Raw genomic sequence first — 20,684 nt, 5'->3', positions numbered from 1 at the left:
TTATAGTTATAAAAGCTTATTACACAAATAGAGCAGAGACTCAGGTTGAAGCTTTTGATACTTCTTTCAATGTGTCAAAGTAAAAAATAAAACTGGAAATCCAAAGTACTGAATCCATTTCCTTTTCTCCTCTTTCTCATATTGAATCTTACATTTTATTTTCCAGACAGGAAAACCAACTGCTGCCACGCTACAAAGTGACATTTTGTCAGCATTAACGCTGACTTTTGACAACCCATATTTAAACTATATTGTATATCGTGAAGTGATGTCAGCCAAGTTCCAGAATGGTGAAATCACTGTCGCATTACTGGCTTGAGTTTCCACCACTATGAATGTTCTTGTCTAACTATGGCTCTCAAAACCGCCTGTGCGCGACAGAAAAACTGCACATCTCTCAGGTTTCCCCAAATGGTTTCAAAATTGTCTTCACAATAGTTTGAAAAAGCTGATACATCACAGACTGGCTTTAGGGAGTTATCCAGCCCGAGGGCAGTGAGTGACCAAAATTTGCAGACTAAGAGCCAGCCTCAGGAATGTTGGGGTCAGACCACATTTCTGAAATTCCCTTATCAAATATAGTCATTATGATCATAATATAAACATTTATATCTCATGGTTTGTCTAAGAAGCTCTTTGTGGTACATGCGTTCTTTTTCCCATTTTTTAAATCAAATTTGCATCATGTTTAAACTAGGACTTCAGCCCATCATGATGATGCAGCTTTAGACTCCTAACTATTGCATCAAAATAGGACTTACGGCTCTCTAGTTGCTGTTGGATTGCAATTCCCATTATTCCTAGCTGGAATTGCCAATGATAAGGAATTATGGAAAAGCCAACATGGTTTAGTGGTTTGAACATTTGACTATGACTCTGGAGACCAGGCTCGATTCCCCACTCAGCCTTGGAAAACCACTGGGTGCACTTGAGCGAGTTGCACATTTTCAGTACGAGAAAACCTGATAGGGTCACTATAAGTCAGAAATGACTTGAAGGCACAAAACCACTTGACTTGAAGGTACCTGGTTAGCATGTACCATGATTAGTTCTGGGAGAGACATAACATGTTAAAAACTAACAAGGGAAGGTGAGATCTATGGAAAGAAAAACAGGAATTCTCTCATCCTTGGCTGGTTTCTCATTTTCAGGCAGTAAGCACTAACATGTTGAATTTTTTGATTTGGTAATTTGTGAGAGCCAGCATGGTATAGTGGTTTGACCCACTATGACTCTGGAGATGAGGGTCTGAATCTTTGCTCAGATATGGAAATCCACTGGGTGACTTCAGCCTAGTCACATGGTCTCGGTCTCAGAAAGTGCAAAAAGTAAATCTCCTCCAAATAAATATTGCCAAGAAAACCCTGTGACAGGCCCGCCTCAGGGATCACCATAGTTAGAAACGACTTAAGGCACACAACAAAAACTCCTTAATTTAGATACATTCTAAACTACATTTGAAAAGTGTAGTTCATTAAAAAAGAACATCTCTACACTGCAACAGAAGATTAATTATCAGTGTGGTCACCCCTTTACATTAATTGTGATTTATTACTGTTGCTGTCTGTATTTATACTTGGAAAGCACAATGTTTTCTTGGAGAAAATTAATGCCATTAATGTTTCTGATGTCTCTTAAAGCAGAATTTCCTAATTTCTTATCATTCTGAGCCTTCACCCAAACCTATAATGGAATGCATCAGTACCATTTTCCTTTTCCCCGTTTTTAGTAATATTTTTCTTCTAAGAGAAGAACTAGAGAGACTAAGGGAGAGAAATGAAAGATGATCTGTCTTGGCCGCAATTTTTCCCCCTTCAAAATATAAAGAAACTGTCTCCACACTCATTATGTCAATTTATTATCAACATGTCAATTAATCTGGTGGTAATTTCTTAGTTTCTGGGAGGCCTTTGAGATCACAAAAAAATGCATTAAGAGTTCTCATTGCCACCTTTCTTGCTATACACAAAGAAGCTCGTTTTCTGAATGCTGATTCAGCCACCATGCTGATGCACAAGAGAAATTCCTTAGGAAAATAAAGATGTACCCATTTTGCAAATATGTACCCATCTAAGTATGTTAACCCCATGTATATCATAGGGGTTTCTTAGGCTTGTTGGTGTATTGTGTTTTTAACATTATTATTTTAATCAATTATTATTTAATATCATCATTATTTTTATCATCATTATTATATTTTACAACCCTTCTATAACCTTTTAAATATTTTGAATATGACTATTTGTTTTAGTTTTTGTACTGTCCATTGTTTTAACTGTATTTAAGTGTATCAAAATGTGAGAGATGGAGGGATATAAACAATAATTTATTTATTGGATTTATACTCCACCTTTCTCCCAGCATGGGAGAACTAACTAACTAAATAGCAATAAAATAAATAAGGCTGTGGAATGCGGGGCCTGAATATTTTGTGTGAAACTACTTACTTCCAAGTATAAACAGAACATAAGTAGCAGCAAAGGAAGAAAAAAAAACCCCTGAAGGATTTCATTACCTCTGGCAAGGTTAACGCACAGGGCAGATACTTTATTTTGGTGATGAGGAAAAATAACTACTTCGTAAGCATTAATACTATCAGCTAACACCAGGGCAAGGTGGAGAAAATAACAGGACTGGCTTTCTTTCTGCTGTGGGGCAGGTGGTTGGGTTATATAAGCTTCTGAACAATTTCATCACAGTCACTGTGATTAGTGCAGGTGACTTGAAAATTAAACTTTATGGATTGTAGTCCAAAGATTTGGACTGAAACACTTATATCACTGGATGTTATCCAAGGCAAAACGAAGTTCCAAAACCCTGGAGATGTATCGAGCCCCTTGCTTTCCTGTCTTTCAGCCTATTTTGTATTTTGATAACTCAGTCTGCTAATCAAGGTAAACTAGGTAAAAATCACACCACAGCTGGCATGCATGAATACTGAATATCCATGGCATCTGCCACTGGGAATAGAATTCCTAGCAAGATACATATTTCAGGAATATGTTACCCTCACTCAGGCTTTCTTTGGCTGTAACCAAAGCTGTCCAGTGAGCATTTCTGAGGATTTCTTTTGTGCTCAGATGTATTCTCTTTCAGTGTTGTCGTCATTCAGTTTAGTTCTTTAAAAAGGGCACACCAAGTTGTTGCACATAGATGGTGACCCAGAAAAATCTGAGAACAAACAGTCCAATACTGCATGTAATGATCGCTCATGGCCTCTTGACCTTTCTGTAAGACTTTCAGACCATATATTCAAGGTTGCCATGAACAAAACAAAACAAAATGCTACATCCTTAGAGTGCTGAGCCCTCACTTGCTCCTACTTAATAAAATATCTCAATTGTTTCCACTACACCTGGAAAAAGAACAGAATGAGATGAACTCTTGTTTACTTTGCTGTTTGAGTTAAAAGTTAAATTTGGTTTTAATGTACTAGACACTATTTTCATGACTGTGAAAGGTGGGGTTGGAGGGGGGAAAGGCCTATAAACTTTCCATGGCAAGAGGTTTATTGACCTTCTTGGCTGGAAAGCTCGACCAGCTTTGTCCCAAGGAGTCAAAGTTCACCAGCCCCCATTTGACATCAATAAACACCAGCTGTTCTTGCAGAGCACGAGAAATCAATTTTCCATCAGACTTTTTTTTCCAAAAGTTCTTTTCACTAACTGCCCATATTACTGGGTGTTAGAGAAATAAAAATAAAGCTCTCAGGTGGAGAATGGGGGAAAACAAAGAGGTGATGATTACTACTTACCATCGCAAGAACAGCGTACATTTCGGTAGAATCTAGGGCACACAAAACTAATTCGTGCTGTGCTGTAGGTCATCAGGGAATGGGAATCGATAGACAGGCTTTGCTCACAGTGCTGTTCCTGACAATCCAGTCCAGAGCAATTCTTCTCCAGAATAGCTGAAATGCGAATCACATTTTCCAAATGTCGTCTTGCATTGGTGAGTTTCTGAATCAAGTAGGCAGGCTTATAGAAGCCGCCGGTGTGCATTTGAACCGTAAACAGCATGTCGAGCTGATTGGTGCCCGCCACAGGCTGAATACTAATGATGTGCAAGCTGTCTTGTTTCTGGGTCAGAACCGCATTGCGTAGAGTGCGCCGAAATCCATGCATGTGGAGCCCCACAAAATCTTCTGGGGAGACGTTCTCAAAACGGATAGTGACCGTATTCTGTAGCATTTCCTGCATCAGCTGCTCAACATGGACAGTCACATCCATGGGCACCTGGAAACGACCATCACTGACCGAAACATTCAATACATACTTCCCACTATCCAACCCTCCAAGGGCGATTATCTTGCCATCATGATTGTTGACTTTGAACAAACTCTTTTGCTCAGACTTCAAACCATATGAAAGGACGTCATACACATCTTGGTCCGTTGCATGTATCTTCCCAATAACACCTCCTGGAAAGTCATCTTCCATAGTGACGATAAATATCTCCAATGGAATGGCTGTTGGCTTGTGGATGCTCTCTTCTATCACCCGGATCTGGATGTAGCTGTGAGATACCTGCTGAGGTTTCCCAGAATCTTTTGCCTAATTGAATGTACAAGAAAGTGGAAAATGAAAAAAAAGATTCATTTGAAGTACAATACTGGCCAAAAGAATTGTCAACTGGAGCAGACCTACTGAATCAAAGCCTGGACATACCTTACCAAGTCCTAAGATTCAATGGCTTTAGTCTAGTTTGAGGTAACAACTGTTTTTAGCATAACAATAGCTCTCTTTCTGGAAGGATTTTAGAGTAGACCCACCGGATGGTAAGCTGAACGATAAGTCAACACATAGCTATATCCAACGGCTCTACGTAGTCCTAAACTAGAGGGTGCATGAGGGAATTAAGATGGAAGGCTGTTGCTGATGATTGCTATACTAATTCTTACTACCACAGGGAACTGTGAATGCCCACTTCCCCTGCAGCCCCGGAAAGATGAAGATGCAAAGGCAAGTCCCACATCTTGCTATGCCACAAGCGAAGGAGGTTGCAGCACCACAAAGCTATTCTGTCAAAAAGGACTTGACCCTGGTCTTTACTCTGAAATACAAACTAGAAACAAATGGCCAGAAGTACAATTTTCCTTCATTTGATCCACTATACAGAGAGGAGTTACCTGAACACAGAGTACATATTCAGTTGATATCATACGCTTGAAGGTGGCTGCAGACCGAAGGATGCCTTGTTGGTCCAATGTAAACTCTCCTTCTTCATTACCAGCCAGGATAGAGAAGGTGAAAGGGGGCCCATTATGCAGAGAGTCTTTGTCTGTTACCACCAGCTGTAAAATGCTTGTTCCTATTGGTTTATTTTCCTTTGTACAAACAATGCAGTAGGAGGCAAGGGGAAAGAAAAGAAAAAAAGACATTTTAATTATATATCTCAGGACGTTTGGGAAGGAAATGCATCTGCTCTCTAGAATGCTAAGAACATGAGCTTTGTGGTAATAAAGGGAATATTATTTTTAGTTCACAATGTTTATAGCTAAATTTGATTCAGTTCCAGTGTTTAAACCTAATTTTAGTCAGGTTCTAACACAACCGAGGAGCAATCTGTGAGAATACAGTATATGTGATCAATTTTCCCATTTGGATTTTGACAAAGTATTCTCAGTCCATGCAAAAAGCTTGTGTTCAAAAATCAACATCTTATTTAGTAATTTTGAGATCATAAACCAGGCTCATAGCTTTTGGGGTTCACTTTTATGATCAGCAATGGCTAAAAACTATTCCAAAAAACTCCTTTTAGCTGAGCAGCACCTGAACAGAATGATGGTTATGGTTTTACAGATCTAGGCACTGTAAAATGATGCCTGCTGCACTTTTCCAATCTTGGGACACATTAAGAGAAGCACTGGTGGAAGGAACCTAAAGGTTCTCTCCAGCTGTCTTACCTCAATATGTGCAATCACCAGAATAGTACTGCAGACATTTCACAGCATCTTGATTTGCAATGTCTTGGAAACCTTTGGTTGGATACTGCCTGGCTCATAGGGAGGTTGTCTATGGGTGGCATTGTCAGATGTAGTTACATATCATATATTTACAACTCATAATGTAAAATCCCAGCCGCCGTATTCAGTGTGGGGCGAGCTTATAATGCGCTGTACCTTCTAATATGAAAACCTTTTCAGCCCCATTTTGTACCAATGGTAAATTCTAGAAAACTGAGATTTATCTCTGGAAACCAGTCTCCTTATCTATAACTGGGTTACAGAATTAAGGACCAGTGTCCCCTTCCTTTTTGAAGAAAGAAACAGATAATGTCATATGCTGAAAGCTGATAAATTTTCAAAGGCAACTTAAATTTTACTGAAACATTTGAAAGGTCAGGCTACTATGTGAGGTTTATTTGATGCTCAGGGCAAACTTACTTGAATCACAGCTGTGTAGTTGGCGGGTGTAAATACGGGGCTGTTATCGTTCACATCAGAAATGTCAACATTGACAGTCACAGACGCAGACAAAGAAGGGATGCCACTATCTCTTGCCTGTATGACTAATGAATATCCAGAAATCTGAAGAAATGTTAAAGAAGTTGAAACAAAAACAAAGAAATCCTTAAATGCTGCTGTAAAAGGTTATAGGCTCCATATCGGGTTTGTTACACACATTATCATTATTCAGGCATTTGAGGTCAGGTTAAGCTGAATATATTGAGGGAAGAAGCAGCTTAGCCATGGTCCCCTCTTTTGTTGTCTTTTATGTGTAGGGAACAAGAAACTGAAGAGAACATCATACTTTACAACTGCAGGGGTTGTGGGTTGGTAGTGATCCCCTCCAGGGCCTTGGAGAGCTTCATCCACCTCACTGCCTATTATTTTTATTTTATTTTATATATCTATTACTAAAAATCTTTCATACCCATGGGAGCAGTGGGAGGGAGTTTTAGGATGCCCCACCCATCCCTCAGTTTATTTCCTGGATTAAGAAGTTTTCTTCTCTGTCTAAAACAGCTTATGGTGGGAAGCAAAACCATGGCAACATTGTCCCCCGCAGCCCTTGGGGGGTGAGTAGGAGGCATTTTTCATACTAGTTTTAATTTTGGGGACACAGAGAAGGGGCACAAATAGTCTGAATTTCTTACTTCTGCTATACCCTCCCCATGCGATTTTGCTGTTGACTACCATCAACTGGCCTTCATGTATGGTGACCTTATGAACAGAAGGCCTCCAAGTCACCCTATCATCAACTGCCAGATTCAGGGCTATGGCCTCCTTGATTGAGTCTATCCATTTGGAATACAGTCTTTCTTTGTCTACTGCTTTCTACTTTACCAAACAGTATTAGCTTTCCCAGTAAATCATGTCTTAAGATATGTCCGAAGTATGACACTCAGTTTAGTCATCTTGGCTTCTAGGGACATTTCAGGTTTGATTTCCTCTTGAACTATTGCAAGGTGATTGTCCTCCTATCAGCTGTTTTCACTGTCTAGATGTCACAACCATGTATAGAAATGTGAAATACTATGGTAAGAACAATCCTAACTTTAGTATTTAATGATATATTTTTACACTGAGGGGTCTTGTCTTGTTCCTTCCAAGCTGTCCTTCCAAGTCCTAGTCTTCCTATTTGCAAACCATTATGTTTTGAGGATTCTAAATTGTGGGAAACAACCTTCATACATGTGCAGAGTGATGAGGAAAGGGAATGCAGTCAGCATGTTCCCTCTAAGAACATTCTAAGGCTTATGTGGTTCTAAATAGGGCTTGTGTATTTCTACAAATGAGTTAGGATGATATCACATTAGCGTTCTAAAGTGCAGGTCCCTGTTTTGCTATTGCCTGGTTTTTCCTACAGAATTCTGGGAAATGTAGTTTAGGGCAGGGCTTTGGAATTCTCAGTCAGAAATGTCCTTGGTGTCTCTAAACAATATTCCCCAGAATTCTGTAAGAGCAAACCAGGTGACAGGGAAACGAATGCCTCTGTTTCATAACGGTAATGTGATATTGTCCTCAGAAGAAACACAGCAATTTTGTGAGACAGCAAAACAAAGGGATTATATTTTGTATTGAGCTCTCAAAAAAATCAGGATAAAGAGCAAACTAATTCAGCAAGGAGAAGACTGGGCTAGGAAGAAGACTGAGTGTGCAGAAGGGGATTGAAGAACACTTTTGTCAATTGTAATAGGCTATAAAAACCCTTCCCTGAGTAGGATGCTTGGTTGAGTCCCAACTGGAGGCACTGTAACAGACGAACTAGTCTTCTTTATTTGGGGGAATTATTTGTACCATGGGAGAAAGTATTTTTATGTAGTCTATGTGCACTTTGGTACTGCCACTTTTAGTGCTTCAAGATTTTACTACCTCATGCTGATTCACATGTAGCTAGCATTTCACACTTTATATCTTTTGCGGGAAGGAGAGATTGTCAGAATATGCCATAGATATATAGTTTTATTAAAGCCACAGAACAACCTCATAAGAGTAGACTAAAGTGTTAAGAAAATACTGCCTTTCCTTCAACAACTTGTGAATTTTCACAAATTGTGATACCATGACACCATCCAGGAAGTTGGGGACACAAAGTTGATTTGTTATATGGTGTCAAAACAATTGCTGATTGGACAGAAAATCAGGCAATGAAAAAGCTGAGTGGTGAAGAAGAAATGGAGCATTTACGTCAGAGAAACATGAGCCACTTTTATTAACAATTTTAGTTTTATGTGGGTATTTAATTTTCCCCACTGGATAAAGGATTCTAAAATTATGTTGCTCATCAAAAGTTTAGTATAATCTGTTTTAGTGAAAAATGGAAAATACTCATCTTTTTGAATGTCTAGCCTTAGATGCTGTTTTCTTGCCTGATGCTCATATATTTTGAAGTGTTTCAAGAAATTATTCTATGCACAAGTATACTTTTTGTGAAATAATTTTGTGTGCAAAATACATGATTTCTGCCAATATATTTTTGGAATCCATGTATTCATGCAAAAAAAGTTTCCCTTCTTGTGGAAAACTTTCAATTTTTGTGCAAAAGATGTGTGCATTTCTGCACAGCATAATTTCTCCAAACATTGAGGATCTATGCAAATGCCAGGTAAAAACTGCATAGAAACAACCATTTTATCCCACAACAGAGATAAAAATATGGAAATTTATTTATCCTCTCATGTAAAGATGAAATAGCTGAAGATTTACATGCTTATATCAAAGCTTCAGCCTCTACCACCTTATGGAAGATCAGACGTCACATTTTGTATTTCACCGTAAGATGGTTGGCCTCATTTCCATCTCTGGCTTTTGTAATAATAGCATTTCTTTAGTTATTGCCACAATGTGTCTCAAGCTCTGCTTTTTAAATAAGACAATCCATAATCATAATAGCACCATGGCATTAAAATTACAGCATTAGAAATGCAGGCTACTGATAATGGAGACACTAAAAAAATAAATATCCAAGCACTACACATAGGACATTATAATTTGTACTAACATGTGCAAAGAGGAAGTGCTTTTTAAATTTAATACCAAATACCTGAGTACTAAAGGTAACTTTTTACAAGAATGGGTTTCAAAATGCATTTTATGGAAGAAAACCCAGCCATATAATGCAATTGTACGCCCACATTTGTGGGTTAAGCATTTACAGATTTGATTATTTGCACACTGCTGTATTACAGAATCCCTCTAGAGCAGAGCTTTCTAAACTGTTTTGCAACACGGTAGTGTGCCGGTTCCAGTGTTTAGGTGTGCTGCGCAAACATAATGAGAAATTTCTGAATCTATATGAAATATGCAATAACTCATATATTTTGAATCAAAAAAAGGAAAGATTTTCATGAGATATGTTATATCCTCCTCCATCTTGTTATAGTTTGTATATATGTCCATATCTCTTATAAGATGTTACTTTACCCTCTGGTTTGCTAATTAAATTGAATTACCATGTTGCGAAATGATGCATCTCTAAAAATTTGCGACTAACATGAAATTTTTGGAAAGCTCTGCTTTTCAGAGCTGTAGAGCAAAAAGTGGCCCTATAGACTTGATTTTTCTGCTTTTATGGGGTTCCAGTGTCTCTAATCCCCCTGCCCCACTGACCGTGAAAAATTAGGGTAGACTGAATTTATTGAGTTGACCACTGATTTGAGTTCTCTGTAATATTAGTTCCAAGTTCATTGTTGTAAGCTGATTTGCCCAGGGTTGATCAAGGCAGTACATGCTCCAAAATCTTGGACTGACCTTGTCATTGGTTTTGGGGATCACACTGTTAAGTCAGTTGTGAAAATTGAGTTAGCTGTCAGGTTGTTCATGTGCTTATTTAAATATCACAACTTTCCAAGATTATAGAAATTTAGTGGATTCAATGATATTTAAGAGTCTAGCAAAAATTAACTGTACTAATCAATCAAGGTATGTGTAAATCTCTGATATCAGGGAGGCCAATGATGCCACTCATTATTGGGGAAAACAGAGTAGGAAGCCAGTTGACAATATTCTAGTGTTCCCTTACGTCTTTACCATTCAAACCTTACTTCAAGGCAGAGAATATTATTGATGCTACCACATTAATTTTAAATAAAGTAATGTGATTCATTAGTGTTAAAGAAATTCCAAGCAATTAATTCAATTAACTAAAGGAATTCTGTACAAATTGTTTGTTAAATCATTATGCTGTAAAATATAATTTGAAATTACCAAAATAAATGGCCAGTAATAAATTAAAGTAATGAGAATAACATCTTTGGGATTTAATGATGACATGAATTAATTTCAGGATTGCTGTTAGAAACTTTTAACAAATTTGGACCAACCAATTAATTTAAACAATTATTCCCAAGCTCGGCTTCTGCGTAAACATAATTAGGGACTGTGGCTTTTGGAAGTTGAATTCAGATCAATAGGGCTTGCGCATTGCTGTGTTTACTGAAGATTCTGCTTAATTCCGGTGGAACCTATGCAAACCTATTTCTTCCTCAAAGATTTCTTCTATGGTCTACAGATGGCAATAAATCCACACAGCCTCTGCTTCTCTTGCGTTCTGTTGGCAAATTATTTGCAATGGTGATTCCAAATATTGACAGCTTCATCCTGCTGTCACATTAATACGAGAAGGATGTTTTCTTTTGCCTTGAGGCAAACAGAGTCATTTCCCAAGTGGAAGTATATTTTTAACCTGCTTGCTTGCCTAATTTAGTGGTTCTAACATTAACTTTCTTGCTGGGAGACACAAACAGGACTTATGATTGTGTTTTGCATGACAACTAAAGTAATCTTGGTTCCCTCCCCACTCCTCCTTTGACAATTATATATTCTTACAATAAAGGTAAGAATGGACTGTAATAAAGGTAAAGATGCCTGCAGTGGGTACATATAAAACCAATAGTTGGCAAAGCCAGAGCAAAGGGTGTGTAGTGCCATATCCTCTCTATGACCCCTCTTTTCCAATTCTATTGTTCAATGATTTCAACATACAGTACTTTTGGCCAACCCCACTCTCCTATTCCACCTCTATCAATGTACAGACTGCTAGTGAATGAATAGACACCTCTTGCTAAAACTATGAATTGATCAATTGCAAAAGTGTTTTGTAATCTAGCTAAAGCACACATCAAGTTTAGTCAATCACAATTCCTGTTTACCCTTCCGATTTAGTTCTGTACCTTACACAATCTGCAGTGGAATGAAACAAGGGATTATGGATAACTGGGGGAAAAAAGGGGGGGAGCACATGAGCCTGTGGCCCACTCAGGAACACATTATAGGACATGTTTTCAGTTCTTCTACAGATCGTTGAAACTGGCACTGGCTCACATTTATATCAAGACATGTCCCCTACAAATGAGAATTATGAAATGAATTTTTTCTCCAGTACCTAAACCTCCTGCATTCTGTAGAGTGAGACACTAAAAATCTTTCACATCACCTTTAAATTTGCAGTGTCCACATTTCCTTGATAATTATACTTGTTCCTTTTCTTAAGATGCCTCTACTAAATCCTCAAAATGCTCAACTAAAGTGTTAGAAATTTGGGGAGTGAAGGAATATGTAGTGCTTCTAACATTAACTTTCTTTCTGGGAGATACCAGCAGAACTTATTATTGTGTTTTGTATTACAATTATAGTAGTCTTGGTCCTCCCCTCTGTCCCAGGTTTGACAATTATATATTCTGACAGCAGAACAGACAAGTATAAATGTGAGCCAGTGCAGTTTCCAGGATCTATAAAAAAACTATTGTTTTTTTCTATTAAAAAATTGAATTTATATCCCTCACATTATCATCTGCCACTCAAACTCCTGAATCTAGTTTTCTAATCATTGTTCTTTCTTATATCTATCTCTGTTTGCATTTTCTGCCCATCTGTAAACTCTTAACTTTCAATCCGATCTGTAATCAAGTGCACCAGAGTTTAGTAAATACTTCAAAATAGTACCCATATACAAGTTTAAAATAACAGTATATTTCTTGTGAAATTATACTGATAATTATCAATATAATTGAAGGACATGCAAGCACTCATCAGTTATTAGAAAAGGCAGCATGAAAGAAGACAATGGAGAAGCAATGAACCCAATGTGGTCTTACCCGTTCTCGGTCCAATCTTTTTTTAACCTTTATAAGTCCCAAGCTAGGATCAATTGAAAATTCATTGTTCCGATCTCCATTGATTATGGAAAAATGAATCTGCCCATTAGGAGGACTGTCCAGGTCTTCAGCTATCAACTTTGGAAGGGTGAAGATCCAGGGGGGAAAAATGAGAAAGCTGGATGAATATATAAATAAATCTCATGGCATGCTGATTGCTACAAACATTCCTTGAACCAGCAGATGCAAATCACAAGGGCAGAGATTCTAACTAAACATGTTAAAAATCTTCCTGATGATAAGAGTGGTTGGGAAGTGGAATGGATGACCTTGGAAAGTGGTGGGGTCTCTTTTGATAGAGGTTCGTAAACATAACTTGGTTGGACAGCTGTCAGGTTTACTTTAATAATAGATGTGAGAGGCATTCACCTGTCCCATCACTACAGCATCAAATATGGAGATCTTCTGAAGTCTCACCCAAGAACTACGCTTGAATTCCCAACATTTCACAGATATCCCAAAATATGAAAAAGGTGAAATTCACTACTGATTCCAAGCATTTTGGAGAAAGGACATCTAAACTACAATTTTTAACTTAACCCCCTTGTGATCTTTGTGAAGGACATCACCCACAAACCAATTTAAGGGTCAGGGATGCTATTTTCTAAACTATAAGTGACAGAAAACAGTTAGGGAGTAGAAAATTGCAAGATTTCATGGCTATGCTATGAGTGTGAAGGGCCTTTAATTTTTTATTTTTTTAATTAGGGAATGTGAACTACACAAAATGTGTGACAAGGCACATGCATCACTTTTGCTGTAAGGACACATTTTATTGTAAGTCTCAAGCAAAGAAGTCCCATTGAACAAAAGGTTTCTGCTTACATGTCATCACACTGTTCAATAACTGATTGAATTGGTCTACAATAGCTACAATTAAACAATACAAGTTTTGTTGTGGGGGAAAAGTGGGACATTAAATAAAAAATAGAATTTAGATCATGTACAGATTGGAACTATCTCCAGATTAAAAAAGTGTAGCCTAGTAACATTTCTAGACATGCTCCAAAAACTAATAGGAAGCAGCTATGCTGGGGCTGAGGAAGGGAATATTAACAGCTTCATTCCTCACTCTGAAACCTTAAGTATCTTGTTGTGAGATGCTGTGGGACACTTATCAAAAGGCCTTGGTTCTTGTCCCACTTACTCACAACATGGACCACAAGTGATACAATTCTCTTCTGAGTGCTGAATCTAACAGCACTGTTCATGGATATTGAGCCAAAAATGCAGTAACAGTGGTTGCACTGGCATATAATATAAGAAACAATTTCACAACTCACCGTTATTAATGAATCACCTACTGATGCATCCTCACTGATGACAGCACTGTAGACCTCTTGACTAAATCTCGGTGCGTTATCATTAACATCTGTCACATTTATATTCACTGTTGTCACAGCACTTAGCGCTGGGCTGCCCCCATCCTTAGCTTCAATGATAAGGAAGAAATCCTTACATGTTTCATAGTCCAGATGTTCAATTACATATATAGACCCTTGGAGAAAGAAGACAGAATTTTAATATAGTGCAACCACGAAGACCTAAGTAGCTATTTCAAATGTTGTGTTATGTTACTCCAGCATTTGCTAAAAAACCAGACAACAGTGAGCAAAGTTATACTCATGTAATTCTTCACTAATTTCTTTCTCAAAGGAAGCAATTTTCTTCTTGGTGGAAGGAAGTTTTATTGAAAATTGTAATACAGTGTTCCCTCACTACTTTGCTGTCCACTTTTCATGGATTCGCTGTTTTGTGGTTTTTCTAAAATACTATTATAAATCATAAACAATTACAATTTACAACCTAAGGAAGGGAGAAAGGAGAAGCCAAAGGGAGAGAAAACGAGCCCAAGTGGCAACGAGAAGAGAAGGAGACAATTTATTAACACACAATTGGTTGATAAAGACTTAAAATAGTGTATAACTACTAAAATGTTGCATAAATATTAAAATAAATATAGTGCCCCTACTTCGTGGATTTTCACTTATTGCGGGTGGTCCCAGAACGTAACCCCAGTGATAAGTAAGGGAACACGGTATTCGAAGACTTTTTGCAGTTTGGGACACACTCAGTGTTGGAGGTTCTACTAGTCTGTTTCAAAGAGAAGTCTTACTGTCTTGAAATAGTACTTTATTTGTTAACAAACAGCAGGATCGGCCAATGCATAACATTATTTTGTGAGAATTGAAGGTCCCTCCAGAATCAGCTTTATAAAGGCTAGTATGTCTAGTTGATCATGGGGCCATGTAAGAGTGAGAAGAAGTCAGAAGTCAACAGGCCATAAATCATACCCACAAATCCTTTGTACCACTGTGAGAAGAGGTTCTATTTCCCAGTTGCATCAAATTCCTGGGTAACAATTTTTTATTGTTTCCTCTGATTTTCTTTGATGGTCCCAGCCAAATTGACCATATGGAACAATAACAGTTGTATGCTCCATGTTGAGCTTTATGACATGACTTCAAAGGAATCATGACCTTCTGTATAAAATTTAAATATAGTAATTTTGTGCAGAATGCAGAAAACTGCATTTTTAAATACAAGAAATATAATTTTTCCTCAGAAAGTATTTCAACATCTTAGAATGGGAGCTTTCTTACTAACAGAAAGAAAATTTAAGTTCTTGTGTAAATTGCATAATTAATGGATGATATCTGGACTTATTTTTTAATGTTAACTACAATTGTTTGCATCCTTTTTTAAAGCCATTAGCCAGTCCTACTGAGCCTGTAACATATTTGTATGTACTTTGGTTGAATTTTGTAAACCTTGTTGAGGGAAAAAGAACTTCGTGCTGTCTTATTTTTAAACAAGAGGGAAAATATTGTAAATTTGGTGAAATAATTCAATTATTTCAGGTTGACCTGTCTTCTCAAGAGTAAATTATTTAGTGAGATTTCTTCACATCTCTAAAACAAACAAATAAATTTTGACAAACTCATGGGGAGAAGCTATTTGCTCAGTTGTCTCCTTTTTAAAAATTCTGAGGACACTTGTCAGCTTCATATGAAAGCAACTACAAACCTTATCTGGACAAATCCTGCCAAGAAAACTCCAAAAGAGGTTCACTTTATAGATGCCATAAGTCAGATATGAACTTCAAGGCACCCAATACCAGCACCAACATGAAAAGAGCATCAGAGGAAAAAAGGATCTATTATACTGACATTGTGTTAATTGAAATCTATATCACACTTCATTTTATTATAAGCTGCCTTGACTCCTTCGGTGAAGATTTCAAATAAATTTTAGACAATGGTTCTGTCCCTGGAACCAGAAAACTGAGCAATGACATTAGGACAAGAGGTGATTGAAATATGGGAAAAGAGAACCTGAGAGTAGTCATATCTGTAATTTCTCAAATTTTCTTAAACTTTGCTGCCTGCTCATTTCAATAAGGATGAAGTTGGCACATCTATTTTGATCTTTCCTGTTCTACCTATCATAAACCAGGTGAGTATGATATGGAAGATGACAGCTCACTGATGTCTCTGGATTAAAAAGAACAGTTTCACGGTTTGACAAAAAATAGCCTTAATAAGAAAAACTGAAGCTGATCTACCTAAATGACTTAACACTTAACATACTTGAATAGTCTGGAGATAAAGTCTGACATGCTGTTCATTTCTGGATGAACACAAAGTTTCATCAGCCAGGATAGTTACAGGAATGATATATAAGCCCAGAACCTGCATACATCATTTGGAATCAAGACTGTAGTATCAGAGTTTTCCATGTATAACAGTACAAGGATCCTATACATTATCGAGTCAAGACTATTTGAAATTTGTACCAAAAAAAAGTATGCTTTGCAAAAGCAATTAAAATATTTATAGCACAGTCATATAAAGGGTATTGAGTTTAGTGAATCATTCTCCAAGATTAATATGTGTAACAGAGATGAAGAACCATGGCACAAGTCACAAACACTTGCCTTTCCTGGAGTATCCTAAATTGATGCCCTGTTGTTAGTTAGCTGCCATCGAATCAACTTGAACACATGGTTGAGAGACCTCTAACAACCTAATCTAATGGAGGAAGAATTAGTGGCATGCTCAACTTCACTGCCCTTTTAAGCATGGAGCCCTCTAGCTCCAATTACACAGCACACTAGTACTTCCAGTGGGGCTCTGTGCTTAAAGAGGCGGTGAAGAGGAGCATGGAGGCTTCCCGTGTTGCTTTTGATAGATGGGAAGAAGCCAGTATGTCGACACTTCCCCTGTGGGATCGCCTGGCCAGTAAGCCAGGCAATGTTGCGCATGGAGCGACAGGTTCCCCATGCCTCCTCACAGTGGTCACCGGATTCACTACAATGCGTGGTGATTCTGGTGGCCAGCGTGAACAGGTCATAAGTCACCCTATTATCAACTGTCTTCCTTAGATTCAGGACTATGGTTTCCTTGATAGAGTCTATCCATCTGGTCTCCTTTTTTCTTTTTGCCTTATATCTTATCGAACATTATTGTCTTTTCTAGAGAATCCTATCTTTTCATAATATGACCAAAATACAACAGTCTCAGTGTAGACATCTAGTTTTTAGGAAGAGTTCAGGTTTGATTTGTTTTATGAGTTCTTTGTCTTTTTAACAGTCTACTATCCATTTAGCTCTTCTCCAGCATCACATTTCAAATGTCCATTTTCTTCCTATTAGCTTTAAAAACTACACATAGAAATGGGAAATATGATGGCATGGACAAGCCTAATTTTAATATTCAATGGTATATATTTACACTTCAGGATCTTGCCTAGTTTCTTCATTGCTGTCCTTCCAAGTCCTACTTTACTTATTTCTTGACTGCAGTCAAGATGACTTGTGATGACTGAGCCAAAGTATGTAAAATTTTCAACAAGAGCAATGTCTTCATTGTTTGCTTTACAATTATGCAAATCATCTAGTGCAGTGGTTCTCAACCTGTGGGTCCCCAGGTGTTTTGGCCTACAACTCCCAGAAATCCCAGCTTGTATACCAGCTGTTAGGATTTTTGGAAGATGAAGGCCAAAACATCTGGGGACCCACAGGTTGAGAACCACTGAGCTAGGATCATACAGTCTCTGTTTCTCTTTAGAACCTCTCATTACTTATACCTTTAAGTCTCTTTTTAGAATATACCTTTAAACAAACAGACAACACCATCCATTACTGAATCCAGTTTTATTAGCTTATTATATAAAACTTACCTGTCCTTGAATTGATCCTGAATTTTCCTTTTTCATTACCAGACCTGATCAGGTAGGTGATCTCTGCATTCGTACCAATGTCTTTGCTGGTGGCGAAAACAGAGAGGATTTCAGCACTAGGTGAGGTGTCCTCAGGCACTGTAACAAGATAATCTCTCCTCTCAAAGACAGGAGGGTTGTCATTAATGTCCAGAACTGTAATTGTGACTGTCGCAAATGAGGAAAGAGTCTGCACAATGCCTTGGTCAGATGCTTTGATGGTGACGTTATATGAAGGCTGAAGTTCTCTGTCAAGAGGATGTTCCAAAATAATAATCCCTGAGGACTTGTCTACAGAGAAAAAGCCTTCTGAAGAGTCTGCCAGGGAGTAGACAATCTTTCTATTCACACCTAAACAGAGGAATAAGAAAAATGAAAAAATGATTTCTTTAAAAAGGCCATATTACATATAAACCACATTATCAGCATCTCATAAGAAGAGACTAATCTAAATATGCCCTTGATTACTGAATAATAATATTAAATAATAAACTTTTTTTATATCCCGCCACCATCTCCCCAAAGGGACTTGGGTGGTTTACAAGGCACTCCAGATAAAAACGGTACAAAAGTATAAAACAAGAATAGAGACACTGAAGAAGGATAGAGGCACTGAAATATAAGCAGAAAGATATTATTCCATCTGTACATGAATGCATCTCCACTGTAGAATGAATGCAATTTGACACTACTTTAACTGCTACCATATGACTCAATACTATGGGATCCTGGGAGTTGTAATTTGGTGAGGCAGAAGACCCTTTGGCACAAAGACCCAAAGATCTTGCAAAATTACATTCCCATGATTACATGGCACTGAGCAGTTAAAATGATGTCAAACTGCATTAATTCTACAGTGTAGATGCACCCCACGTGTATTTTGATACCATTCCCCAAGGATTGGGTTCTTGTGTCAGCAGGGAAGCATTTCTCCAAAGGATGTTGCAGTACTGTGGTCACAAGTGTGGTCAGCTCCAGAAAACTCTGTGAGGGGGTTGCTTTAGTGTTGTCATAAGTTGGAAATAACTTGAAGGCATGTAACAATACATTTATATGTTCATATTGTTACATGTTTGTTGTACAACCACCCATCTGCTGAATACTGACATAGTACAACATAGTGCAACGAATTGTCTATCTGGCAAAGTGACTGCCTATCTTATTGTCTTATTCTGAGCTGGGGAATGCACAGTAGCTATTTCTGGAATTACACTGAATCACAGGGTATATTGAAATCATTCCACCATGTCTCCTATGTCAATATAACAATATAATAATATATAAAACTAATATTAATCTATATTAATAATATAATATATTGTATATACATATAATATTGATAATAATATTATAATGTAATACAATATAATAATACACTATTATAATTGTATATTATATATTACATGCAATATTACAGCATAGTGGTATAGTACAATATAGTAATATATAATGCTTATATTGTGGTATGCCAATAATATAATATATTTTATGTACCTATAACTTGTAAGTCACCCTGAGTCCCGTTCACGGTGAGCAGGGTGGGATATAAATGTCGCTAATAAACAAACAAATAAATAAATAATAAACCTGGGTCTCCTTTAAGTTGGACTATCAATAATTTTGACTCATTTGAAGCCATGAAACAGCAACAACAAAATGCTTATACTTGTGGATTTCCTCTGATGCAATCATGAGCTGAATACTGTGCATCTATTGCACAAAAGCAAAAAAATGAAGGCCACATGTACAAAGGATGGTATAAAAGTATATATGAAAACCATAGGATTCCAGCCATTATTTTATTGTCAGCATTTTAAGAGTGAAATAGTCAAAGCCTGGAAGGGTGAATCTGTCACCCTCATTATCTCCCACATTAGTTTTTAAAAATCAATTTCCTTCCATTAAATCTATGGGAAAAATGCAAATTTGTGGGCACTTTTTTTAAAGAAAAATGAACCGACTGAAGTCACCAGTGCATCCTTCATTGTCACAGGTTAAAGTTGTCTGTTACACAAGAGTATCAACCTTAGCCACCTGCTAAATTACAGATATTTGTATGCTGAAGTTGACTCCAGGCCTGAAGGGAAAGTACTTTGTGATTGCCAACTCTCTTTCCACTGCAGAGGGACAACCACTTGAAAGCTAATTAAGCGCAAATGCCAAAACAAAGGCACGTACATCCCTATGTTGTCATCTGCATGTGTACAACCCCGGCAATGGGAATGTCAAACAAAGAACGCTCCTGTAAATGTAACAATACATTGAAGCTGGTGATTCCTCACCCCAGAGGCTATTGTGGAATTGTCAGTCTATTGTTTGAAAGCGAAAACTACAAAACTAACGTTAGTCAGACACACCAAAAGGGCTGATTCCCCTTACAGGCATGTTCTGTTAATTCAGATTTGTCTGACAATATATTAGTTTGTTTTTTAAAAAAGAATTACAGCTATGGGAATACAATGCTTTTTTTAAAAAAGCTAACAGATCAAAAGCTATGTAAAATACATGGATGAACAGAAGTATAACAGCCTTGCCAGTGAAATCTGGGGGATTTCTATTTCTCCAGCCACATTCATACAATGAAGTCACCAGAACAAAACACAGACTTTTGCTTAAATTGCAAAAGATTATGAAAGATTAAGTGAGTCTCTGAGGAACAGATAGGTCTGTCTCTCTCTGTGTGACCCAGCCAAGAAAATTTATCCCCAAAATATGAAATCTGACACACGTCCCTTGAAATTTTCCTTCAGTCCCTAGAGTTCCAGCACTTAAAACTTTAGTCGAGCACTTAGGAATAGAGTTTAGGCGTCCAAAGAAAAGGAAAAGACAACACTATGTTGTGAAAATATCAAATATGGAAGTCC

At 37.5% G+C, this 20,684-nt stretch overlaps 1 protein-coding gene across 10 annotated transcripts in view; it reads right to left on the bottom strand.

Moving 5' to 3' along the window:
* Nucleotides 1-20,684, bottom strand: part of fat3 (FAT atypical cadherin 3) — a 572,050-nt gene that overhangs the window by 51,305 nt on the left and 500,061 nt on the right. For all 10 annotated transcript variants that reach the window (XM_062974535.1, XM_062974536.1, XM_062974528.1 and 7 more), the window contains 6 exons: nt 17,782-18,171; nt 13,884-14,098; nt 12,541-12,678; nt 6,386-6,529; nt 5,129-5,326; nt 3,755-4,553 (listed from right to left, as the gene is read on the bottom strand). In XM_062974535.1, coding sequence (XP_062830605.1) covers nt 3,755-4,553; nt 5,129-5,326; nt 6,386-6,529; nt 12,541-12,678; nt 13,884-14,098; nt 17,782-18,171 — 1,884 coding nt within the window. The remainder of the gene's footprint in view (nt 1-3,754; nt 4,554-5,128; nt 5,327-6,385; nt 6,530-12,540; nt 12,679-13,883; nt 14,099-17,781; nt 18,172-20,684) is intronic.

Source organism: Anolis carolinensis, chromosome 3, assembly GCF_035594765.1.
Source record: "Anolis carolinensis isolate JA03-04 chromosome 3, rAnoCar3.1.pri, whole genome shotgun sequence".
NCBI classification, from domain to species: domain Eukaryota; kingdom Metazoa; phylum Chordata; class Lepidosauria; order Squamata; family Dactyloidae; genus Anolis; species Anolis carolinensis.
The sequence above is the reverse complement of the archived record's forward strand: the minus strand, read 5'-3'. Positions and strand labels throughout refer to the sequence as shown.